This window comes from Plutella xylostella, chromosome 22, assembly GCF_932276165.1.
Source record: "Plutella xylostella chromosome 22, ilPluXylo3.1, whole genome shotgun sequence".
In the NCBI taxonomy this organism is placed as follows: Eukaryota; Metazoa; Arthropoda; class Insecta; order Lepidoptera; family Plutellidae; genus Plutella; species Plutella xylostella.
Window position 1 is genome coordinate 2554282 of NC_064002.1, and position 27165 is coordinate 2581446.

At 34.4% G+C, this 27165-nt stretch overlaps 1 protein-coding gene across 1 annotated transcript; it reads right to left on the reverse strand.

Annotated features, from left to right (window-relative positions):
- Positions 1-146: 146 nt before the first annotated feature.
- On the reverse strand, positions 147-22514 carry LOC119690485 (larval cuticle protein 65Ab1). The gene is made up of 3 exons (XM_038105680.2): positions 22315-22514; positions 5088-5203; positions 147-568 (listed from the first exon to the last, which is right to left on the reverse strand). The coding sequence occupies exons 1-3, from the start codon at positions 22327-22329 to the stop codon at positions 382-384; spliced, it is 318 nt and encodes a 105-aa protein (XP_037961608.2). The 5' UTR covers positions 22330-22514; the 3' UTR covers positions 147-381.
- Between the last annotated feature and the right edge of the window lie 4651 nt (positions 22515-27165).

The window sequence follows — 27165 nt, forward strand, 5'->3', positions numbered from 1 at the left end:
AATATTATGCAGGGTTTTTTTTCTATAGATGTACTCGTATGATGAATAGAAAGTTAGATACAGATTCATACTTAACTGAGTCTGGATACTTAACACTTTTTTCACTTATACACTCTACTGGATATTGATAATTAAAACAACAGAAATGTGGTTAATAAATTAATTTAATAACTAGATTTAAAGCCTAGACTTTCATCATTTACAATTATACTGACTCTGACATTTCCAGTTTTTTTCAGTCTTTCAAAATAAAATCATACCATGACGAATTCCTTAATAAGATAGCATTAAACTAAATTCAATAAATATTATTTACTGTACACTACTGGCTGGTAACAATCACTTTTAAGATGCCATCTTGGCATGCGTTCGATTTTCGAATTACGATTTTACTTTTTTAATAACAGTTCTGTAGCCTCGTTTGCCAGCTTTGTATGACATTTCATAGAGTTGCCCCTTGTCGTCGTACCAACGGACTGTTCCTAGGACGTCTAGGGCAGCTTGGTCGGTGCCTGGATTCTGGATGCCACCCTCTTCAGTACGCGATGACCCGTCACTATTGGCATAGCTGGAAAAAAGGGAAAATATCATGTTTATGTATATTTTATATTATGTACTAATAGATAGTAAGTACACTAAATTCATGGTACTTTTAAGTAGACCATCGAACGGATGATTGTTCAATATACAACAGTGCCAATGATCTTATTAGATTCAGACGTAAAATATAAGTATTTAAAACGGTTGATTGATTGACAGACAATAACGACACAGTACAATTCTGTTTAACTTGATCTACATAAGAATCATACTGTCTGTCACTAAATTGTATTTTCTCGTTAGTTAATTTTAAGTATTAAGTAGACACATATCCCAAACGGCATCGGCTGTATGATTTAATTGTAGAATGACGTAAACGAATAAATATCTTGTCTTTTGAGGACACCAACGGTGAAGATGATATCACTATTAAATTAAAGTTGTCCCAAAAAATATTAGCTTTTTGGGATTTTAAAAGTGTAGAGTGGGAGTTATCCAGATGAGTTAATGGTGGAACTAAAAGATACATAATTATTATTCTTGGCTTTTACAAAAGAAGGATAAAACGTTCCTAGATATTTCTTGATTACTTATAACTATTAACCTACCTTCCCATGAGGTATAAAGTTTTATACCTAGGTATACTATAACCTACTGTTATGTCAAAATAATAATAAAAAATAGAACAACATTAATTGATAACAATGCAAGTATGAAGTGATGAACACTACGAGTAATTTTGGGTAAAATTGCCAGATGTCTATATTCCACAAATACCTCACAATCTTATATAAACTCACTCTCTTCCATCCAAAGGTTGTCTGGTAGAGATTGCTATAAGCAATAAGGCCGCTTCTTTGTACTATTTTATTTTTTAGTTGTGTTTTTTGGAATTTTGTTCTTGTTGCAAATAAAGTGTATATATTATGCGATATTGCCAGTTGTGTGGTATTCATTAGGTATAATTCATTCGATTATAACGTTATGCCGAAAATTATGATACTTTCCTTTCACTTCATGATATTTATTTCTATTATCAAGATATAAATAAATTGAATAAAGGAGGTGTAAGGTAACATTGACCGATATTTTAATGATATCTACCTGCCATAAACTGGTTACACATAAAAAATCTAGGTTTGTGTGATTTATCTATGTAAATTTAAATTTTATTTATGTAAATAATTGTATGTAAATTGAAATTAAAGAATACAAGCCAGTAAAAAAAAAAAAAAAAAAATTTAAAGTTCCATCAATAAGGCCCAAAAAACTTAAAATCATCCTCACCTTTATTTTTACTGAATATAAAAATAGTCAATAAGTCTACTGAAAATTCGGTTATAAGAATTATATGCCTATTTTACACATTACAAAAACGTCAAGTAAACAGGAATAATCCATAATCATCCAGAAATATTAAAGTTTTCTCCCGTTTAGTTGTTTCATCTATCCATCGATAGATGAAACAACTAAATGCAATGTGCACATAAAATCTAAGTCAAAGTGGGACATCCTCGTGGCATAACGCCAATGTCCGCCCGCGGAAGGATTTAAGAACAGTTTGCTTTCCCTCAAAACAATGGCGACAAACACGGCCGTATAATGCAGCACGTATGATCAATAAATAATCGTATTTACATGAACTTGGCATTCCGTCACTCGAGCTGTGCTAATATTATGGCCCGATCTAGTCTCCGTACGTAGTGTGACTTTGAACTAGCGCGCGTACGAGTATGAGTCATAATGGGAATCTTTTCAAGAGTGACTTTTTTGTTTAAACAGAGGAAATACAGATAATTCATAGGTTTCATTGCGCACATTCCTTGGATATTACGCTTATACAATGTCTGCCAGCAAACTACACATAAAATAGTACCTATTGTAAACAAAGTGAAGGAAGGTATGGGCTGCGATGGAAGCTATAATTATGAGGATTCATAGTTCATCGCATCTAAAGCTTTTTAATTATTTTTTAAACTTGCTTAAAGTTGAAGAAATGATATAACGGTATTTAGTTATATACCTTAACTTATTAACATTGGGTAAAAATTAAGGTTACTATACTTTTCCACGAGGAAAGACAGCTGATACAAGCAAAAACTTCCCTTATTCGAATGTAATAAGGGTTCTGTCAGATGTCTTTCCCCGTGAAACAAGGTATAAACTGTTTAACCTTGGCAATGATCGCTATCGTAGACTGTTACGTAGGTCGACGAAAATGTTGATAAGTACTAGCAAAATGATCTGGTATTCCAGGAAATATACAGTAGTGATGTAACGAATATTCGCATTCGCATTCGCATTCGCGAATATTCGCACTTTTTTGGATATTCGCATTCGCATTCGCATTCGCAAAATTTGGTGCGAATGTTTTGCGAATATCAGTAGGGTACTTTTTAGAAAAAAACTATTTGAAAATAATGGTTAACAAAGGTTAGCAAAGTCAAAATCCATTCGTCGATAAGTAACTTTTTTATTACAAGTCACTCTCTTAATCAAATTAACAGTCTAACTTTATCATATTTATTTACTTTGGAAAATGAAACTTTAGATATAGGTAGTTAATAGTTTCATAAGACCTAAACATAAATAGCTTCTTTAAGCAATCAAAAAGGGTATTTTTACAATATAGTGTCACTGCAAGACAGCCATAGATTTAAATAAGGTACGTGCGCCAAAGATGGCCCTATTCCTAAAATGGCCCACTTACAAAATTTAAATCTTCTAAACGCCCGGATAAGTTGAAATTTTGCTCTAATGTTTGGTTAGTGGCATAGAAAAAATGGCTTACGATTTACAACCCAATGTTTACAAACTTTTTAGTAGTATTTCTTTAAAATAACAAACTATTATCGTTTTTTTTTTCGATACAGACTTTCGTAGGTTCAAGGGCATTCTGAAGAAGCTAAGCGTTGTTTGTATTCTTTATGTTTTTCAATAAATTTCATTAGGTCTCGTCACCGTGAAAACTTCATATGAAGGCCCACCACACGCGTTACCAAGATGGCCCGGGCCTTACAGGACTATACAATATCATAGTTTCTTTGGATTTTTTTTTTTTATAAACCTAATAAAGCCCACTAAAAATCTGTGTAGATTTTCCTCCAGGAGTGCAAAAAAAAAAAAAATTATTAATAATATATAGGTATATATATATATATAAAAGATAAAATATATATATTATAAGCTTCCACATTGAGTAGTGAGTAGTTAAAAGATGAAGACAAAAAACAACCAAACTCTCACAATATATTGATCTCTCAAAAAGGCACGGACATAAAGTCTGTGGAGTGATAATAAAATCTTTAAAAAAAAAAAAAAAAAAAAAGCCCACTAAAAATTGAAGCATTGTTTTTCACTCTAAATAATTGTTAGAATAACAGAAAAACATTTTTATTATTTTAATATCATTACAGACTTTTGTATTGAATGTAGATTTAGTTTTGCTAATCCACCGTACTATTAACGAAAATCGATAGTAATTGATTAATTAACAAAGAAGCTCATATTTTTGTTTAAGTTTTACGTAAAATGGTATGGTTTTTGTTCTGATAGAATTTATAAATTACTTACTTGACTAATATCGGGCCATGATAAGTGCCTATGTTCCTAAGAAGGCCCACATTAGAGGTTTTCAAAAATGATTGTTTCCGTAAAGAAGCTTGATTTAATCTGATGATTTATTTGTTGATTAATATTCAAAAATAAATGGAGAATATATTAATCAAGTTTATTTTCTTACATTGTTTAATTTTTTTTATTTATTTAATTATTGCAAAAAATGGGCCTTACAAGGCGCACGTACGGTGGCCTGCGCCTAAAAGTACACAGGCGGAGTTTTTAAAATAGCGATCCCTGATGATGAAGGGACCAGCTACATGTGTTATAAATCCGGGGACGTGTTGTGTGTGATGTGTGTAACAGTGGTGTTTATGTGGATGTGCTTGAGCAGCATGGGAGCTTGAGATCGCTATTTTAAAAAGTCCGTCTCGTGTAAGTCGCCCTCAGAAACCGCACACAGTCGCGATGTGTCGTAACAGTTACGGAGCTAAATAAAGTGTAACTACTTCAAAAAAAACTGCGACTAGTATTGGCTAGTCTCATTCGGAATGCGCCTAGAACGGAACGTACCTCGTTCAGAACAAGACTGCCACGAAACCATACAAATGACGTCAAATTTGAACACAAATTGAATATTCGCATTCGCATTCGCATTCGCGAATATCGATATCAGATATTCGCATTCGCATTCGCATTCGCGAATGTCCAAAAACACACATTCGCTACATCACTAATATACAGTACTTAGGAATCAAATATATAATATCTTTAAATAATACTGAATAAAATATCATCTTTAATTCACACTTTCCTAGCCCGCTCCTATGTAAGCAGACAGGATCCGATACCGCTCATTGGCTGCCAATGTCCGAGAGGAACCAGATCACAGGTTTACTCACAACAACAAACACCCGAACGGGCATTACTGTGCGTACGTTGTTAAGTTGACGCTGTTTCTTAGATCTAAAATAAAGGTGTATACTTACTGGAAGCTGTAAGAGTTGGGCATGTTGGCCATCTCCATCTGGAGTACTTGAGGGTCGGCCGGGTCCGCCCCCGCCGCGCCGCACAGCGCCGGCGCAAGGGCAGACGCGACTAATATCTGGAATAGTCGGGAGACCAGGTTAGATTTAGAGCCAACCATAACCATTAGGCAAATGAAGTGTCAAGGAAAATTTTAACTACTGGTTGCAAGTTTTGACCTATGGTTGAGTTAACTACTGGCTCTTATAAAATAAGAGTACCTATATCGAGGCGATAATGCTACTGGAAGATGCACTAAAGAAGCATCTGCGAGTGACGTATCCACTGTGTTTTGTATGATGCTATTCTGACTGGCTAATCTTTTCACCACGGTGATGAACTCTAAACTAGTGTTTGAACTGACACCCTTAAGAAGAAGAAGATGCATCATAAAAAGTACATTGCTATGGTTTTTCTGAGACCAGACGTTACATTTGTAACGGAACATAGTCCGTCCGTAGCAGACTTATACATTATTACAATATTTATGTATAGATGGGCGAAATTTTTATTATAAGCAAAATAAGACTATACGCTGGTTGGAAAACACAACCATACCGAGATGTAGAAATGCCACACTAGTGCCATCTATTGGGTTAGACTCGATGACGCATTTCCTTATATGGTAATGTTCGGGGGGTGTTGTGTCGTTCGAATCGACAGATACCTAGAATAAGTACAAGTCTTATTGTTGACGCTTAGAGTTTAAAGAGATATCATACTAGATTCGATTATATTATGTTTCAACCGTTTATACGGCTCTGTTAATTATTGTTTGATTATTGAAATGAATGACGCCATAGTGATAAGTTATTATTATGAGGATCAGATTTGCACAACACTAATTTACGCGACACTTTACGTACTACGCCTCCTTGACGCTCAACTGAGTATCTTTTAGTTCTAATTAATCGAATCAGGACTTGAAATTAGTAAATACTAGTTAAATAATAATAATATTAATTATCAATAATTATAGAACAATAGTCCATCGGTTTATTACCTTAAAAATATTTAATAGTTGTGTTATTGTCTAGCTCAGTGGCGCCACCTGTAGTCTAGGATCTTGGGGATGGAGTTGAATCGATAAAGTTCGATGGATGAACCGGAAAAGAAAGAAAAAAAAAAAAAAGGAGAGGGAGTGGATGGTCAGGAGAGGCGATAAATAGATTTCGGGAAGAAAACTCGCCCTTGGTCTTCCCGCGGGATTTCGTGTGATAACATCAAGCCTTTGCATTTTAGAGTTTTATTTAAAGGGAAAAGGGGATAGAGAATGTATTTTTATAAGTGTGTGGATACGGTGGATTGCAGCTTCGACCAGCCGGCGGCGGCGCAACAAGGAACCTCAGCTAAGTGTCGATTGGATTTTATAATAACCACTATTTCGAGGTATCACAGCATATTATTATCTATATTCCACTCCATTCATAATATCAAAATATCTATTTATTTTGTTCTGGTTTCAAAATTCGAATATTTCCTTAACCTAAAAATCCACTTGTTCCCCATTATTAATTGTTCAGCAACTTGGCCATTTTGAAATTGAAGGCTGCTAGGGTATCTAGGTTTATTAGGAGAGACCCAAGGAAACCACCTTTTACTTCATCAATCAGCCTTAAAGATTCTATCACATAAAACAATCAATTTACAAGCATAAGTACATTCGACTATGGGAAAATTACCCCACTTGTTTCATCAAGCTATGTTTGTTTACCTGGAAGGAATAAACTTAGTTACTTATATCAATATAGTACAGATATTGAATAGTATGTTCTATTGAGATGATGGCTAATGAGTCAAGTATTTAAGTATGTTACTTTTACTCACAGCAATCTATCTACCTGAAATTGTTTCACCCAGCAGTCTTTGCATACCCAGTAAAGAACAGTAATTAGCATAATACAGACCATTAGGTGTACCTATGTTTCATTGTGGTGGATCATAACCTATGTTCCAACATATTTGGTTTACAACCTTACTAGGCTTGCACAACAATCTGAATAAGTACCTAAGTAATAATAATGGATGATTCATCAGATATATAACATAATTATGTGGAATCCTATTCAGTGATAAGTGCTTGCAATTTAAGTAAATCTATTAGGTAACATATTAGATCATTCTGAAATTGTTTAGGTAACAAGAAGATTCATATTCCTAGGTAGTCGGTACTTATTTACTTATCTCCTGAGATACACTATATAAACTTATTTCTACCAACTCCATCTAGTTCTCATGTAAGCATGTACTTATCTATTCAGTCTTGAAACCAGAATGAAGAATATGCTTCAGGTTATTCATATTAAGCTATGAATCTATTTAGCAAAATTATATTCTTATTTGAATCAGCATTCCTATTTAGTACTTAAGTAATTTAAAATCTACAGCTAGCTCGACCTACTTTGATTCTCTAAGAGTGGTTATTATAAACATTACTTATTACTTGTATTCTTAATATTTGAAATGATTTTAAACATTTTTCCACCGGGATGAAAATTGGCCGGACCATATTTTCATAAAATACTATGTTTCTACTTGAATAATTATTGTGTGTACTTGTGTGATTCACTAGTTTAATGATTCTCTATGGTTTTATTATGGGTTTAGCTACACTTGGTAAATTCAGGTATTTGAAGTATTGTTTATCATAAAAGAAAAAAACATACTTAACAATTAGGCAGCAACAAAACCAACAAACATTTAAGTGTTGTATTGTTTGCAAAATAAATCTACTTTCAAAACATTAGTTCAGAACTAAGAAACCCAGATTCTTAATTTATACTTACTTACTAGGTACTTGATACTAGGAACATTGTGTAAAATGTGGGGTTGTATAAAATGCATTTCATCTTCAAACCACTTAGATGCTAAGCAGTTAGGTTTAGACTGTGGGAGAGTAGGTTATTGAATTGAAAACATGCTATCCTTTTGTATCTCATGTGTGGTGAATGTTATTGATGTATAGTTAGTGGATCTAGGCCTCTTACTCATTGATGTGATAGATATGATTTTGGTATTTACTTATCCACCTAAGTATGTAAAGTTTGCTTTATTGGAATTCAATAGGTATTTACTTCAGTACCTCAATTACTAGTTATGTATCAGAAAACAGAATAGAATTCATGTAATTTAGTAAGTATTCCTTTTATTCAATGGTTATATTGGCCATAACTTGTACCTGACTGACTGTGACTAAGACAATTCTTATATATTCAGCAAGTTAATGATAATTTATAATACTTAAAAACCTGCATTATACCCTTTTATTAATATAAATAAAGATTGATTTTGCTTTGGAAAAGATGTTAAGAATATTAAACAAAATTAATAAATAATAGGGTCAATGAGTCAGTTGCCGACCTAGTTGAGCACCAACTTTACTTTTACTAAAGTTATCTACTTGTCTGATTAAATAAAATAAATACCTTCAATTAGATACTTATACCCGTAGGGTCAATGTGTTGGATGGCGGCCATAGGAGCACTAACAATATTTTAAGTTAACTGAAATATTTGGAAAAGATAAAATAAATATTTCTATAGTGAATATTCATGCAATTTTACTTTTGAAGGTTAAATGGATATCATTGGCTATATATTATTGACTGTGACCATGACAATTTTTACATATTAAGTGATTAGTAATAATTTATTATACTTATTATTCTCCTTTAATTCTGCTAATATAAATAATTATTGATTTGGGTTTGGATAAGATGTTGATAATATTAAACAAAATTTATAATTAGGGTCATTGAGGCGATTGGCGACCATAAGAGTTTCAACTGTATTCTATTCTAAATAAAATTTATTAAGTTTTGAATAAGATAGGAAAATATTTTCATAGTACATGAGTTACTTACTACCGATAAATAAATTGAAATGACTTCTTATCAGCTTGGGTAAAGGAAAGCAGTTGCTGAATTGGATTCTTCTTACAAACTGACCAATATACATACTATATACAGGAGGAGATGATGACAGTTAGCTATTAATAAGTAATGATGAGCTTGACTGTGATGAAGTTAATTAGAGGCAGGGAAACCACCTCGAACAACTTGTAGGTACCATGGTAGACACAAGCCAGCATCGATAAAGTATTAATTGTCACATAACTCTGAGATCTACAATATAGAGATACATTTGAGTGATTGCTCTTGACACAAGCTGAAATGGGAGATAGTAATTATATTCTAATTATGTCCATTATTGGAAGACATTGTACTGTGACGATACTCATGAGTAGACTCAGGAAATATCCGTGTCGAATAAATGTATAAGTAGACTCAGGGAATATCCGTGTCGAAAATACAAGAGTAGGCTCAGGAAATATCCGTGCCGAATAACTATTACACATTATGGATACATAAGATATCCGTGCCAAATAACTATTACACATTTTTTAGTAGACTCAGGAAATATCCGTGTCGAATAAATGTATAAGTAGACTCAGGGAATATCCGTGTCGAAAATACAAGAGTAGGCTCAGGAAATATCCGTGCCGAATAATTATTGCATATTATGGATACAGAAGTAGGCTCAGGAACTATCCGTGCCGAATAACTATTACACATTATTGATACATTAAGTAGACTCAGGAAGTGTCCGTGTCGAATAAATGCATAAGTAGACTCAGGAAATATCCGTGTCGAATAAATGCTTAAGTAGGCTCAGGAGATATCCGTGCTGAATTGTGAAGCTGAATAAAATATTATTAACATCATCTGGATCCCAATCAATAGATCCTTTCCTAGGGACTGACTGACAAAAAAAAAATAGTTTGAATAGAGCCAGTGGGCTAGAGAAGGTAGATGGGTCTGGTGGACGGATCTGGTCGTCCTTCATAGGGTGTGCGAGGCGGGGCGCACCTTCTATTCAAATTAAAAACCCTTTTTTATAGATAATTTTGTATATATTTAAATTACTTTTGTTTAATTAAATCATGTATGTTTTAAGAAATAACTATTGCTTGAGCTTTGTTCTGTTGTCCTAACAAATAGATAAACTAGGGATTATGAACTAGGGTTCTAGGGATTAGTGCTAGGGTAGGGATTCTCTCAACCTCCTAAAAGAACTTGAGTTACTTCGGAAATGTAGAGTCCTAACCGCTAGACTAGACGATCACGTATTGGCCAAACGAATAATGCAAAACACGTATAGCGTTACAAGACTTCTTTTCAGTTCCGTTTCAGTTTAGTTAGGGCGAAAAATAAGTCTCAAATAGGTAGGTTAGAGTCCGAAGGTTCACTACAGGGGGGGGTATATTACAATTGGTGCCGTGACCAGGATAGGGTGATCAGAATTATTAGAAACAGGATCTGGTTATTAGGAACGTTATTTTATTTGTGTGTTGCATTATTCAAAAACTTAAAAGGCTTTTAGCCTACAATTGTTGCCGTGAAACGGAAGGAGATTGAGAGAAAACGTTAATAGAAAAATCATATGTGTAGGCGTACAATAAAATAGGCATTTAGAGGAAAAAAAATAATAATAATATAATGTGTACACTTAGGTAATACATTTTGTTTGAACCATTTAAAAGGTCAATAACTGGTAACTTTACCCTTTACATAAAAAAAATAAAAAAAAACTTAGCATAATATTTGTATACTTGTATACATTTTGCTTGAAACATTTGAAGTGCCGATATGTGGTACTTTTACCCTATTGTATACAAATTGTTGCATTCAAACTTAGTGTGCTTAAAATACGTGTAGGTTGCCTACAAATGCATTAGTAAAACAATCAAATAGGTTATAGGTAGCGTCCTGTCATTATTATTTTGGTAAAGACATGACATTGTGATTTAGAAGCTGCGCACACTTTACATGGTTCATTTATACCGATCTTACCATGGTGCACTTGAAACTGGTAGGTTTGGCGCATGGATGTTGCGTCATTTTCTGTAATTATTTCATTAAATTAATAAAGGAAAAGGGGTACCTATAGTAAAATAAAGTAGGTACCTACTAAGTAAACGAGGATAAACTAGTAAGGTCAAAGACCGTTCGAAGTTAGCGTGGTAGGTAGCTATAACTAACAGATGTTTTGGTGAATGCAAACTTTAGTAAGTACCTAAGTACTTGTTTACCTATTTAATTTTTTCTACGACTACGATTGTCTAGGCAATAGATTTTTTGTTATTTATACATACATATACACATATTATAGGTAGATAGTAGACACATTTTAATAAGTGTCAGTTTCACAGCGGCGGATGAGATATATCTACTCATGGCAAATTTATTTTGATTGTGTGCATCCGATTTTAGGTTTAATTCCAAGTGTACTGTCTGTCTACTGTTATTTTATACTTCTACTTACCTTTAAATAAAAGGTAAATAAGGATACAACAGGAAGAAGTTAGCTAGCTGTATTTGATGTTCGAACCTGATTACCTGTAGATATCAATGATTAATTGCAGTTCAAGAGTTTTAACACAGGTGGCGCTGGTATACATATTAAAATATTTTGCATTGTATAATTTTATTTTCTTACTCATTTATTTAGGTAGTCCGTTATGTGGGTTTAATTAAACCATAAAGGAAGAGTGTTGTTATAGGTTTGGTGTATGTTTATATGCTGATATATTTATACTTTCAACGCTAGAGAAAGGGGTGTAATGAGAATTAGTTATGTATGACAAATAAATTTTGCCAGCATAGGAAAGATAGGATTAGTGTTGGGTCTTATGTCAAGGTGACTTTTACCCACGATAGAGGGGATTGGTGTCATGAAGGTATTGGTATGTATGTAGGTGAGTTCTAGATACCTGACGTGTAGGTACCTTACGGACAAAGGAAAGGGCTGTTATAAGTTTAGCGAATATTATTGTTATGAGTTTTGTGGATTTTAGTAATAGTATATTCAGCTTTCGTGGGGTTAACTGAATATGTATATAGTTACCGCATTCGTGTCGACAAAATTAAAGACTGTTTTGTACAGGTTCAATGACCTTCATGTATGTACCTATTTAATTAGGCAATGATAGGTAATGTTACTTCTTATTATAATGTCAGTGACAAACAGCTGTCCAGCTCCAGTGATTGTCACTAAGGTGTTTGTCACCGTGGTTAAAAGATTATGTAGTGGGATCAGTTGTCGGTGGCTGTTTGCCGATGCCGAAGGCACTGTTCGTGTGTTGGGTACAGTGGATATGTCACTCCTTTCGTTGTACCTACTTCAATGGCATGTATGTAGTAGGTATGCGTTTTGCTAATACGCAGGTATAGGTAATTAGGTATATAATTGGAACTAGGAGGGGAAATCGATACCTAGCATGTGGAGAAAGAGAGGTTATGATATTATGATCTTATGTTTCTACATGTATGTAAATACTTAGCTGGCTACACTACCGAATGTTGTGGTGGATAGTGACCTTGACTACTGTCTCGAGTTCGATCCTCGGGTTTTTGGTGTTCAATGTGTGTTGTGGTGTTAAATTTATGTGCATGGAGATTGTGGAGGTGGCTCTCTGTTGTTGGGGAATTGGAGGAGGTTCGTGTCCTGCAGTGTATACCTAAATACAGGCTGCGCGTGAGTGCGTGCTAGCTACATATAGTATAGGTACTGGATTGCTAATTGCGTGTAGGTGCGATTGAGTATGGATTGATATTGTGAATAATGTGCACGACATTAGGGATATTATGAGATAGAGGAATGATAAGATTACGGTGTAAATAAAATGAGCTAGTGAAGGAAACTATGTTCGTATTTACATACTTACTTATATCTGATTTTATCAATGTGTTAAATTAGGGTGGCTTGGGTTCATCATCATCATCGGCCGTAACATCATTAGATTAAAAGTTACACACAAATAGGTATTCATAGGGTTACTTCAATGTCGTCATCACATATAGGGGGTGTTTAGGACTGTTCCCAGGAGAGGAAGCTGGAAGGCATAAGATAGTGGGGGTGAGCCTAGTGAATGTATGTTACAGTTCTTTAAAAATAGCTTGATTAGAATGACAGCTGTCAAATCCATACATTTTATTTGTCACTTCTTCGCTTTCAAGGGAAACCCAACTTTATTTAGCAGGCATAAGTCAAAGTCAAATGGTTTCATCATCAGCCAATAATCGTCCACTGCTGGACATAGGCCTCTCCCAAGGAGCGCCACAACACTCGGTCCTCGGCCTTCCTCATCCAACCACTACCCGCCACCCGCCTATGGTCGTCGGTCCGGCGGGCAGGAGGGCGTCCCACGCTGCGCTTGCCTGTTCGTGGTCTCCACTTGAGAACTCGTCTACCCCAACGGTTATCGGTTCTTCGGCAGATATGACCAGCCCACTGCCACTTCAGCTTGCATATTTTGACAGCTATGTCGGTAATCAAATGGTTTAGTCGACGTAAAACTTTACAATTATTTGTCGATAGTCATCTACCAGGAAGATCTGTCAATCAAACGTGGTATATTTTAAAGGGCTCATGCTATATTTTATAAACTATAATATGTGTATTAGATTATAATGATGTGTTAGATTATGATGGCCAAGATTCATAATCATCGGGCGGTTCAACATAATATTAGGTAAATGTCACAGAATAGGTATCCTTAGGGCTGCTCCGATTTTATAATCATCATCATCATCATCAGTAGGGGGTGTTTACGAATAGGTGACATAAGAGAGTGGGGGTGTCTCTTAAAGTGAGTAAATATGGGCTGCTCCAATTTTATAATCATCATCATCATCATCAATAGGGGGTGTTTACGAATAGGTGACATAAGAGAGTGGGGGTGTCTCTTAAAGTGAGTAAATATGGGCTGCCCCAATTTTATAATCATCATCATCATCAGTAGGGTGTGTTTAGGAATATGTGACATATGAGAGTGGGGGTGTGTCTTAAAATTAGTAAATATGGTTTAAAAATGTAGGAATGTTTATGAATGAGAGTGTAGTGAGGTGATTGAATTGAGTCAATCAATACTATAAAATAGGAAAGACGGTCGTGATGTGAATGTGGGTTAAGTATTGTTCTGTTGTTACACACGTGGGGGTGAGAGTATTCATCTACAGGAATAGATAAGAGCTTAGGTTATTTGACAATTTGAATGCATTTTAAATTTGACTGTCTTGGAGTGAACGAATGTGCCTAACTTACCTAAGTATTTCATCAACATAGATAAATATTTTAGAGTTGTTTAATTTTGGGGGTGATACACCATTTAAATCATTGGTACTCAACCTTTTTTATGTAAGGGCCACAAACACGTTTAAGTCATTGTACGCGGGCCGCAGGTTGAGTATAGCTGATTTAAATTCTCATTGCACTCCTTTAAATAACTAATTGATTTTGTAAAGGATTTTGGGTTAAACTAAAAGTTATGGATTGGAATAGGATTATTGTTATTATGATTAGTGATTAGGAGAGTGGATAAATTCTTAAATCAAGGGGGTGTGTTGTGTACTTACACAAGAGGGATAGTAAATAAGTTTCTACTTGGATTTAAGTTTAGGTACAGGTTATCTGAAGGTACAGTGATGATGGTCACACCGTGTAACCGTGTCATTTATTCATTGGCCCTGTAAATTTTATACTTTTGGGCGCGCTAATGTCGGTGACTATACTTTGGTATGGTAATGAAATGGAATGTAGTTTTGGAGTACTTCTTCCTATACTTAATAACTTTACCGTGATAGATTACATTTTATAATATATATTTTTTTGTGAAGGTGATAAGTGATGGTTTTTAAATACATACCTACTGCTGAACAGTTCGGATAAACTACTGATAGGCATATAAGACATTTGCCGAGCTTCTATAAGGGGGCTATCAAATGAGTTATCTAGTAGCATTGCTTATTGGATAATGATATCTTTGTCGTTTTTATTGTCTCGACCGACTAAGACTTTCTGCGATGGTCTACAGTGCGGGCTTTCAACGATCTCATATTTGAGAAGGGAATAGTGTGACTTTGGATCTCAACTCAAATATTTTTCATTAATGAGTTATTATTGATTTGCATAAATCACAAAGACATTGAGAAGGAACTAATTTAAATGTCACTCAATGCGCCGATCGTTCTAAGAAAGTACTGTGAGACATATAGAGCGTCTGGTGAGCTTCTATAAGGGGGCTATCAGATGAGTTATTCATTAGGCTAAAAATACAAGCCTCTTGAATAATGATACTTTTGTCGCCTTCGCGGGAGTGCTGGTTTGGTGGGGCGATATTAATCTGCAGTGGGGGATTCGAAGTTGTTCCGTGTTCGAGGTAGCGAAGGGCACAACGACTGTTATCTCGAATACTTTGTCTACGCTTACCACTGGTTACAATTTTAGTGTGCCGTAATTTATTAATTAATATTTACGTAACTAAGCTATAATTAAGAAGTACTTCCAGAGATGCATTTCTTTTCGTTAAAAGTTTCGTTCAGTTATTTGTTTTTCTTATAAACTTTTATCCTGTTGTCACTATAGCTTACAGGTTTACATAAAGCTAGGTAGGTTTAGTAAATGCTGAAGGTGATAAGACCCAGGGATTCTTAAATTTACCTTACAAAATTCTGTTGATAAAAGTGTTGTGAAGGTGTTGAAGTGGAGTTAATCCAAGTAGAAAAGTAAAACGATTCGGGTAAACCACTGATAGGCACATAGGGCATTTGGTGAGCTTCTATAAGGGGGCTATCGAATGAGTTGTTCAACAGGACTACTGATAGTGTAAGCCTATTGGATAATGATACCTGTGTCGTAGATGGTGTCTGCTTGACTGGACATTCGGTGAGGATCTACAGTGAGGGCTCTAATCGATCACATATTTGAGAGGGGATATGGGTCTCAACTCAAGTATTTAGTTTAACTTTGTTACTTAGGTTCTTTTCTTAATTGCAAAGACATTGGGAAGAAAACAGTAAGCAATTCACCCAATGCATCGATCGTATGGAGAAATCACTGAGAAACATATAAGGCGTTTGATGAATTCTTATAAGAGAGTTATCAAATGAGTTGCCTGATAGGATTGATTATGTGCACGCCTGTCGGGTAATGACACCTTTGTTGTCCTCATTGGGTGCGCTGGCCGAGTGGGTGGCATCTATCTGCAGTAAGGGGCCTCGAACTCGTTGCATATTCGAGATAGCGAAGGGTACAGCGACTGTTACCTCGAATATCCTGGTTTTAATATTACTAAGTGACAATAAAACACTGGTTACAATACTATGAATTAAGTAAATTTAATATGAGAGTATTGGGGTTTATCACCTTCACTAAGATATAGAGTTATCATTGTCTATCAAGTTAAGTAGGTAAATTTTTATCCAATTGCATTTCCTAAAAATTTAGGGGGTGGTTGTAACGAAACTTATTTGTATTGTAAGGTTCTGATATTAGTTTGTTATTTTCATGTACCGTTATTCATGTATAATGTATAAGTCTTAGATAGGTAAATTTTTATCCAATTGCATTTCCTAAAAATTTAGGGGGTGGTTGTAACGGAACATAGTCCGTCCGTAGCAGACTTATACATTATTACAATATTTATGTATAGATGGGCGAAATTTTTATTATAAGCAAAATAAGACTATACGCTGGTTGGAAAACACAACCATACCGAGATGTAGAAATGCCACACTAGTGCCATCTATTGGGTTAGACTCGATGACGCATTTCCTTATATGGTAATGTTCGGGGGGTGTTGTGTCGTTCGAATCGACAGATACCTAGAATAAGTACAAGTCTTATTGTTGACGCTTAGAGTTTAAAGAGATATCATACTAGATTCGATTATATTATGTTTCAACCGTTTATACGGCTCTGTTAATTATTGTTTGATTATTGAAATGAATGACGCCATAGTGATAAGTTATTATTATGAGGATCAGATTTGCACAACACTAATTTACGCGACACTTTACGTACTACGCCTCCTTGACGCTCAACTGAGTATCTTTTAGTTCTAATTAATCGAATCAGGACTTGAAATTAGTAAATACTAGTTAAATAATAATAATATTAATTATCAATAATTATAGAACAATAGTCCATCGGTTTATTACCTTAAAAATATTTAATAGTTGTGTTATTGTCTAGCTCAGTGGCGCCACCTGTAGTCTAGGATCTTGGGGATGGAGTTGAATCGATAAAGTTCGATGGATGAACCGGAAAAGAAAGAAAAAAAAAAAAAAGGAGAGGGAGTGGATGGTCAGGAGAGGCGATAAATAGATTTCGGGAAGAAAACTCGCCCTTGGTCTTCCCGCGGGATTTCGTGTGATAACATCAAGCCTTTGCATTTTAGAGTTTTATTTAAAGGGAAAAGGGGATAGAGAATGTATTTTTATAAGTGTGTGGATACGGTGGATTGCAGCTTCGACCAGCCGGCGGCGGCGCAACAAGGAACCTCAGCTAAGTGTCGATTGGATTTTATAATAACCACTATTTCGAGGTATCACAGCATATTATTATCTATATTCCACTCCATTCATAATATCAAAATATCTATTTATTTTGTTCTGGTTTCAAAATTCGAATATTTCCTTAACCTAAAAATCCACTTGTTCCCCATTATTAATTGTTCAGCAACTTGGCCATTTTGAAATTGAAGGCTGCTAGGGTATCTAGGTTTATTAGGAGAGACCCAAGGAAACCACCTTTTACTTCATCAATCAGCCTTAAAGATTCTATCACATAAAACAATCAATTTACAAGCATAAGTACATTCGACTATGGGAAAATTACCCCACTTGTTTCATCAAGCTATGTTTGTTTACCTGGAAGGAATAAACTTAGTTACTTATATCAATATAGTACAGATATTGAATAGTATGTTCTATTGAGATGATGGCTAATGAGTCAAGTATTTAAGTATGTTACTTTTACTCACAGCAATCTATCTACCTGAAATTGTTTCACCCAGCAGTCTTTGCATACCCAGTAAAGAACAGTAATTAGCATAATACAGACCATTAGGTGTACCTATGTTTCATTGTGGTGGATCATAACCTATGTTCCAACATATTTGGTTTACAACCTTACTAGGCTTGCACAACAATCTGAATAAGTACCTAAGTAATAATAATGGATGATTCATCAGATATATAACATAATTATGTGGAATCCTATTCAGTGATAAGTGCTTGCAATTTAAGTAAATCTATTAGGTAACATATTAGATCATTCTGAAATTGTTTAGGTAACAAGAAGATTCATATTCCTAGGTAGTCGGTACTTATTTACTTATCTCCTGAGATACACTATATAAACTTATTTCTACCAACTCCATCTAGTTCTCATGTAAGCATGTACTTATCTATTCAGTCTTGAAACCAGAATGAAGAATATGCTTCAGGTTATTCATATTAAGCTATGAATCTATTTAGCAAAATTATATTCTTATTTGAATCAGCATTCCTATTTAGTACTTAAGTAATTTAAAATCTACAGCTAGCTCGACCTACTTTGATTCTCTAAGAGTGGTTATTATAAACATTACTTATTACTTGTATTCTTAATATTTGAAATGATTTTAAACATTTTTCCACCGGGATGAAAATTGGCCGGACCATATTTTCATAAAATACTATGTTTCTACTTGAATAATTATTGTGTGTACTTGTGTGATTCACTAGTTTAATGATTCTCTATGGTTTTATTATGGGTTTAGCTACACTTGGTAAATTCAGGTATTTGAAGTATTGTTTATCATAAAAGAAAAAAACATACTTAACAATTAGGCAGCAACAAAACCAACAAACATTTAAGTGTTGTATTGTTTGCAAAATAAATCTACTTTCAAAACATTAGTTCAGAACTAAGAAACCCAGATTCTTAATTTATACTTACTTACTAGGTACTTGATACTAGGAACATTGTGTAAAATGTGGGGTTGTATAAAATGCATTTCATCTTCAAACCACTTAGATGCTAAGCAGTTAGGTTTAGACTGTGGGAGAGTAGGTTATTGAATTGAAAACATGCTATCCTTTTGTATCTCATGTGTGGTGAATGTTATTGATGTATAGTTAGTGGATCTAGGCCTCTTACTCATTGATGTGATAGATATGATTTTGGTATTTACTTATCCACCTAAGTATGTAAAGTTTGCTTTATTGGAATTCAATAGGTATTTACTTCAGTACCTCAATTACTAGTTATGTATCAGAAAACAGAATAGAATTCATGTAATTTAGTAAGTATTCCTTTTATTCAATGGTTATATTGGCCATAACTTGTACCTGACTGACTGTGACTAAGACAATTCTTATATATTCAGCAAGTTAATGATAATTTATAATACTTAAAAACCTGCATTATACCCTTTTATTAATATAAATAAAGATTGATTTTGCTTTGGAAAAGATGTTAAGAATATTAAACAAAATTAATAAATAATAGGGTCAATGAGTCAGTTGCCGACCTAGTTGAGCACCAACTTTACTTTTACTAAAGTTATCTACTTGTCTGATTAAATAAAATAAATACCTTCAATTAGATACTTATACCCGTAGGGTCAATGTGTTGGATGGCGGCCATAGGAGCACTAACAATATTTTAAGTTAACTGAAATATTTGGAAAAGATAAAATAAATATTTCTATAGTGAATATTCATGCAATTTTACTTTTGAAGGTTAAATGGATATCATTGGCTATATATTATTGACTGTGACCATGACAATTTTTACATATTAAGTGATTAGTAATAATTTATTATACTTATTATTCTCCTTTAATTCTGCTAATATAAATAATTATTGATTTGGGTTTGGATAAGATGTTGATAATATTAAACAAAATTTATAATTAGGGTCATTGAGGCGATTGGCGACCATAAGAGTTTCAACTGTATTCTATTCTAAATAAAATTTATTAAGTTTTGAATAAGATAGGAAAATATTTTCATAGTACATGAGTTACTTACTACCGATAAATAAATTGAAATGACTTCTTATCAGCTTGGGTAAAGGAAAGCAGTTGCTGAATTGGATTCTTCTTACAAACTGACCAATATACATACTATATACAGGAGGAGATGATGACAGTTAGCTATTAATAAGTAATGATGAGCTTGACTGTGATGAAGTTAATTAGAGGCAGGGAAACCACCTCGAACAACTTGTAGGTACCATGGTAGACACAAGCCAGCATCGATAAAGTATTAATTGTCACATAACTCTGAGATCTACAATATAGAGATACATTTGAGTGATTGCTCTTGACACAAGCTGAAATGGGAGATAGTAATTATATTCTAATTATGTCCATTATTGGAAGACATTGTACTGTGACGATACTCATGAGTAGACTCAGGAAATATCCGTGTCGAATAAATGTATAAGTAGACTCAGGGAATATCCGTGTCGAAAATACAAGAGTAGGCTCAGGAAATATCCGTGCCGAATAACTATTACACATTATGGATACATAAGATATCCGTGCCAAATAACTATTACACATTTTTTAGTAGACTCAGGAAATATCCGTGTCGAATAAATGTATAAGTAGACTCAGGGAATATCCGTGTCGAAAATACAAGAGTAGGCTCAGGAAATATCCGTGCCGAATAATTATTGCATATTATGGATACAGAAGTAGGCTCAGGAACTATCCGTGCCGAATAACTATTACACATTATTGATACATTAAGTAGACTCAGGAAGTGTCCGTGTCGAATAAATGCATAAGTAGACTCAGGAAATATCCGTGTCGAATAAATGCTTAAGTAGGCTCAGGAGATATCCGTGCTGAATTGTGAAGCTGAATAAAATATTATTAACATCATCTGGATCCCAATCAATAGATCCTTTCCTAGGGACTGACTGACAAAAAAAAAATAGTTTGAATAGAGCCAGTGGGCTAGAGAAGGTAGATGGGTCTGGTGGACGGATCTGGTCGTCCTTCATAGGGTGTGCGAGGCGGGGCGCACCTTCTATTCAAATTAAAAACCCTTTTTTATAGATAATTTTGTATATATTTAAATTACTTTTGTTTAATTAAATCATGTATGTTTTAAGAAATAACTATTGCTTGAGCTTTGTTCTGTTGTCCTAACAAATAGATAAACTAGGGATTATGAACTAGGGTTCTAGGGATTAGTGCTAGGGTAGGGATTCTCTCAACCTCCTAAAAGAACTTGAGTTACTTCGGAAATGTAGAGTCCTAACCGCTAGACTAGACGATCACGTATTGGCCAAACGAATAATGCAAAACACGTATAGCGTTACAAGACTTCTTTTCAGTTCCGTTTCAGTTTAGTTAGGGCGAAAAATAAGTCTCAAATAGGTAGGTTAGAGTCCGAAGGTTCACTACAGGGGGGGGTATATTACACATTGATAAAGTAACACTTTGCAATAATAAATATTTTTCACATAAACTCTACCATATCATATTTACGTGCAGTAGATAATGACAATAATAATGTATGTGATTTTCACAATATTAAATATTAACAAACATAAATATGAATTAAAGTTGTAATGCCTCTGGTGGTGTTAGGGTGACGTGTTTATGGTAATGTTTTGTTTATTTATATTATTTTGATATGGTGTAGTTTTTATTACAATCTATCTTTTTCTAAACGAATGAGGTAATCTTATAAGTTGACCTTTAAATAAAGAATGCAACACATGTTTTTTAGATCTTATTAGGATTCCTACATTTCACGACATCTAATATTTTGTAACGGATTATTATTCAGAATTGCATTTCACGTGTTCCAAACTTCCAAAGCCATTGCACAATTTCTATTATTATGCATTCGACATATGCAATTCTGCATGACATATTTTCAAATGAATCTATTCGTTGACATCACTAGCTTCATATACAATTGTAATTAAATAGGTAAAGTTAATTTCCTGCTAAAGCTATAATTAACATTATTAGTAACGGTCCTTCTACTTGCTTCTATGCTCTGATATTTAGACTTCTGTAGTCAGAACCCATAATTTTTCTAGCTAATTATGAAAATGCTACTAAGTATGTAAGTATATAAAATAAATCAAAAATCCTTCGCTAAGTAAACTTTGCATGACAAATGACAAGTCAATAGGCGATCACACTCGCGACTCTACAATATGGTATTTACAACTATACGACCAATAAACATACCACATAGAACACATACACACAGACACACACACACAATAACTAAACCAAATCCTAGCAATTGCAACACTAATGCAAAGGTCACCGAAGCCTTATTAAACACAATTTCACTGACACTCAATCCTTAAGTTGCCGACACTGACTTACCAGTGATAGCAGCATTTCGTTAAAAGAGTCGCCGGCGGCTTCCTGTATACTTCTTGATCGAATGTGACTGGATTGTCTCTCTGGGTGGTTTTATATCGAGTTGGACTCTCCCGGCGGTTCTCTCAACTACACCTCTGCACTACAGTCGACATCGCCCGCCAATCGACATATGAATGGATTAGGATTTCCAACTGCTACGTTTAGGAATCGCCAGTGCCTAATAAGGCAGTTTAGCGCTCGCGGTCTAATCACATAAACAAAGGAAGCTAGATTTTCTGGCCAATTTCAGATGGACGTAAGTGGGAGAATATTTGATAGGCTATCGCCCTAGACTATTACTCATTATGTATTTATCATAACAATATGTTGTGCATCCTGTTTAGTATCCTTTTGTTGAGTAAAATAGCGCTATTAGACGTAGGTAGTTAATTGATGTGAGTACATGACGTGTATTTTCAGGTAAAACCCCGTGAAAACTTTTTCATGACTTTTCATAATTTATAGAGTTGATAATTTGAGTAAAGATAGTATGTAGCCACATTTTGACGATCGAAAGGTGTAGTGGTTATTGACCCTGACTGCTATGCGTAAGTTCCCGGGTTCGATCTTCGGCTAGGGCAGATATTGATTAAAAGACAGATGTAAGTACTCGGGTCTTAATGTTTGTTGTTATAATAATGTATAATTTGTGTAGATATATCAGCTGTCCAACACCCATATCACAGGCTCTGTTTGGGATCGGATCGCCGTGTGTGAGATCTCCCCACATATTATAAGTAATTCTTGTTTTAAACATTACCTGATTCAATGAAATTCGTGTAATGAAAATGAAAATTGCTTTGTTTTCTACGTGAGTAATGGTAACAGAAAGAGTAGGTAACAAGTGAAAACTAGGCAGGAACTAGATTTGAGACTAGACACGCTAGATACGTAATACGCTTCATAAGATAAATTACCTACGATAAAACGCATTAGTAAACACCGTGCGTTAGTTTTATGGCCTTCTGTTGAACATTTTGGTATTTATTACATCATATCCGGATTTTCAGGACATGCCTACACTCCGTTACATTCAAGATAGTCCATTGTATTTGGGTATATGCTTAGAGGATGTTGTGGTAGAGTAGGCTGAAAGGGGGTGACTCAGATCACTTAAATTTTTCCATGAGGTGTTTTCAAGATGATATTTGTAGAGAAAAAAAGGAGATTTTCTTCCGATAAGCTGCTAGCAAAGCTAGACCTGTCAATGTCATTGATTGGCATTTGGTAAGAAAAGAAGAAGGTTATAAACAAAGTGTAAACAAAAAAAAATACAGGTCATGTATACCTTCACGCTATCTGTCGGACCTTTGAAAAAGATATTAGTGACATCTACGTGTCCTTGAAAATACCTAATTACTTTAAAACACTCACGTGATCAACAATGTTTCTATATAAGTATTATACTTGTAGAACAAAAATTGTTTTAATGACTTATTGAGTCACCCCCTATCGGCTTACTATTATTTTTTTTACACCATGTGTATACACATTTCCATATAAGTCGGTGGGTAATACCATGAATAGTTACATGAACATTATGTATTATTATTTACTTGTGGTCGAGATCTCACTATTATGTGAGGTGCATACTTATTTAAGTTTTGTAGGTAGGTATGTGCTGTTTGACAATATTATTATGTGCTGTTAAGTTAACCTTTAACTGCCGACGTGGTCTAAACGCGCCACTAACAACGATGTTACGTCTGAGAGACGTAGATATTTGAAAAATCATTTAAAAATAAAGTATTCGTTTTATTTAATTTATAACAACCCATAAAAATACTATAGTTAAATGGCTTATAATATATGGATAGTCAATATAATAATTAGTTAATTTAACAACAAATCAGCCTGTATTGATGAGACCCCAAATTTTATTTGAACATTTTTAGGAACTTTTATTAGACATATATATTTTTTTATTTATACACATATCAGAAGACTTTTTCTTATAATTTTACTCTTTTATAACTAATAAAATAAAATAAAAAAGAATCAGCACAAAAACTTAACGAACAAAAAAACTGACACACAATCAAGTTAGCATATTTATGGCTTGCAGCTATTGCATATTTGTAGGAAACATGTAAGGCACATGGGTTTCTTGCAGAGACAACATGAATATTTTGTGCGTCTTTTTAGTCGACTTGGACAAATTGCACAGGTCTTTCGAATACCCAGCTGTTTTTGAGCATTAGCTCGAGCAGGAGGCGGTGAGGGCATATCTGTAGGGCCAATAACTCATTCAATGGAACAACGTAGTTCTCGCGGTGGTCTGATATTTCATCGCCTCACATGACCTGTTTCCTTTCTCTCAGTTTCCCTTGATTATCAATTGCTTGATTTTTATAATCACTAGATAGTGTCCTCTTTTTTGATCCTGAACTACTACTTTCAGACATTCTGTAGGAATAAAACATATGATAATTACGATGTGACGACCTCAAGACACTAAGGTAGTACATACATTTACAACGTGGTGACGACCAAGAGACGTATCAAGTTTTGAACATAAACACTGTACTTACGTCTGTGAGACGTCTCGAGGTCCGCATAAAGCACCTGTGCACGCGCCGTAAGCGGGACGCCTACAGCAAGTAGAACACGCGGGGGGAGGAGGGTACTGAGCCGCGGGACCTTGGTAACGCTTCAGGTGAAAAAATATTGACAAAATAAAAACGCGGCCGTCTGTGAGACAGGTAGGTCGGCAGTTAAAGGTTAATAATATTATTTGTCGTAGACTGAATAACTCAGTGGTTAATGAATCTGACTGCGTTTTGGGTTTAATTCCAAACCGGGCGGGGTTCTTTAATATTACAATCATGATTGTGATATGTTTATGTTTGTTATCGTTGAAATAATTTCAAATTGAATATTTAATTATAATCTATTTTTATGCACCTACTTAACTAGCCAATCGGTAGGTAAATACAACATTTCATGATTACCATAACATATTGTAGTTTTAACTGAATACGAAAGTAATCTTTTTTACAGGGATATAAAGAAAGTGCAAAAACAGGGATATTATGAAAAAATAAATGTCAATTAAAAAGTTGCAAAGATGAATGTCGTTGCGATATTTCGCAAGCAAAGGCGATATACTGAGGTCACTCCAGTTTTTCTAAGGAAAGTTTCGATGCGCTGCTGCTTTGCTAATCACGACTCTTTGTCGTTGCATTAAACACACGGATTACATGACGATTTTTTCGTTTTTTAAGGCTAGCTAGAGTGACCTCTGGTACTCGCAAAATCGCACGATAAAGCCGTTATTTGGGAAAGCCAAAGCATGTTTGCTTTAAAAAGTTTAGCCAAGTTGCTGAATCTAAGACTTCATTATCATCAGCCTAGAGCTGTACTACTCAGCAGGTGCAAGAAATCCCGCTCATAATGCTAACAAGCTAATGAGATTTTAGTAAAGTTAAAATAAGTTCACTACTGAATGATATTTTTTATCTACTGAGTGATATCAAGTTTAAAAAAATAGATATTAAAGGTATGCCAAGCAATTAAAGGTATGCCTACCTAAAGTAGGAATCTTAATAATATAACCTGTACGGAGCACAACATAATAATACCTACGTCAACTAATACGTAATGTTTTATGTACAATATGTACAACACAATACTATTAAAATCCATAATATTCTTCCTGTAAAATGATACCATAAGCCTTTTATGGTCAATTATATTAATGAGTATGACTGAATCACTCATAAAAGTAATTCCTTTAAAGAAAATATGCGCATTTTATCTTTAAGTATACACATTAGATGAATCAATACTTACACATCTAGGTATTTTTGTAAAATTATCAGCTGATAATAATTATAATTCTTAGGAAGTACCTATGTATCAACGAACGCAATCGGCACGATTAATACCAAGATATAGAATTATTAACACCGCTCGATTTTTTATAGTTTTCACGTACTAATACTGGGAATTCAGAATAATGAACATAGACATACTAGTGCGTTTTATCTTAAAATACGTACGTCAGCAATTATTATTGCTTTACTTATTCCATTATTAGTGTTGGTCACGTCTTAATTAGAAGCCCACCTTCGATGTAGTCGTTGGCTTGTTTGCCCAGCACCACGCTTCATTGCTTAAACTAATTTACCGTAACGTATGCAGTTCGTGCCGGTTTATGTGTGTTTGTTTGTTTGTTTCTCTAGGTAGGATGTTATAAGGAATTGTTTTTGTAAGTTTGCGTTAGGACTAAGATAAATAAGTTTTGTGAAGTGCCTAGTCAAGTTTGTATAAGAAATTTTTGTTTCTGGATTTGGTGTAGTAGGTATATTTAAATGTACAGTTGCAGTCAGATGTTTATTTGAATAAATACAACTTCCCAAACCTCCACAAAAATATTAGATTTTGCATGGGTTCTTTTTTGTGATCAACTTATTTCCATTCCCCTGACGATGAAGATGATGAAACATTTTCTTCAGATTCTGACTTGGATTTATCCTGTCCAGTTTTCTGAAAAGTATAAAATATATCAATAGGTACCTTTGTACATTAAAACTTAATTCGTAGTAAACGTGTAAATTTGAAGCACGCGCCGAAGACCAGCCGGTAATAAAGATATTGTAATTACTTACAATGGCATTAATGGTTTCTTTAGCACCCATCTTCTGGCCTAAAAACAACTCTTCTGTTGGAGAGTTTCTTGTATTGAACAACTTGTGACAGGGTGTTCAAGACGAAGTTCGGACTTGCCAGCCACATAAGAGCACATAACAGAGTGTAGCAAGAGTCGCTGTTGTCCGATACGACGAAGGGGACATCATCATCATCATCATC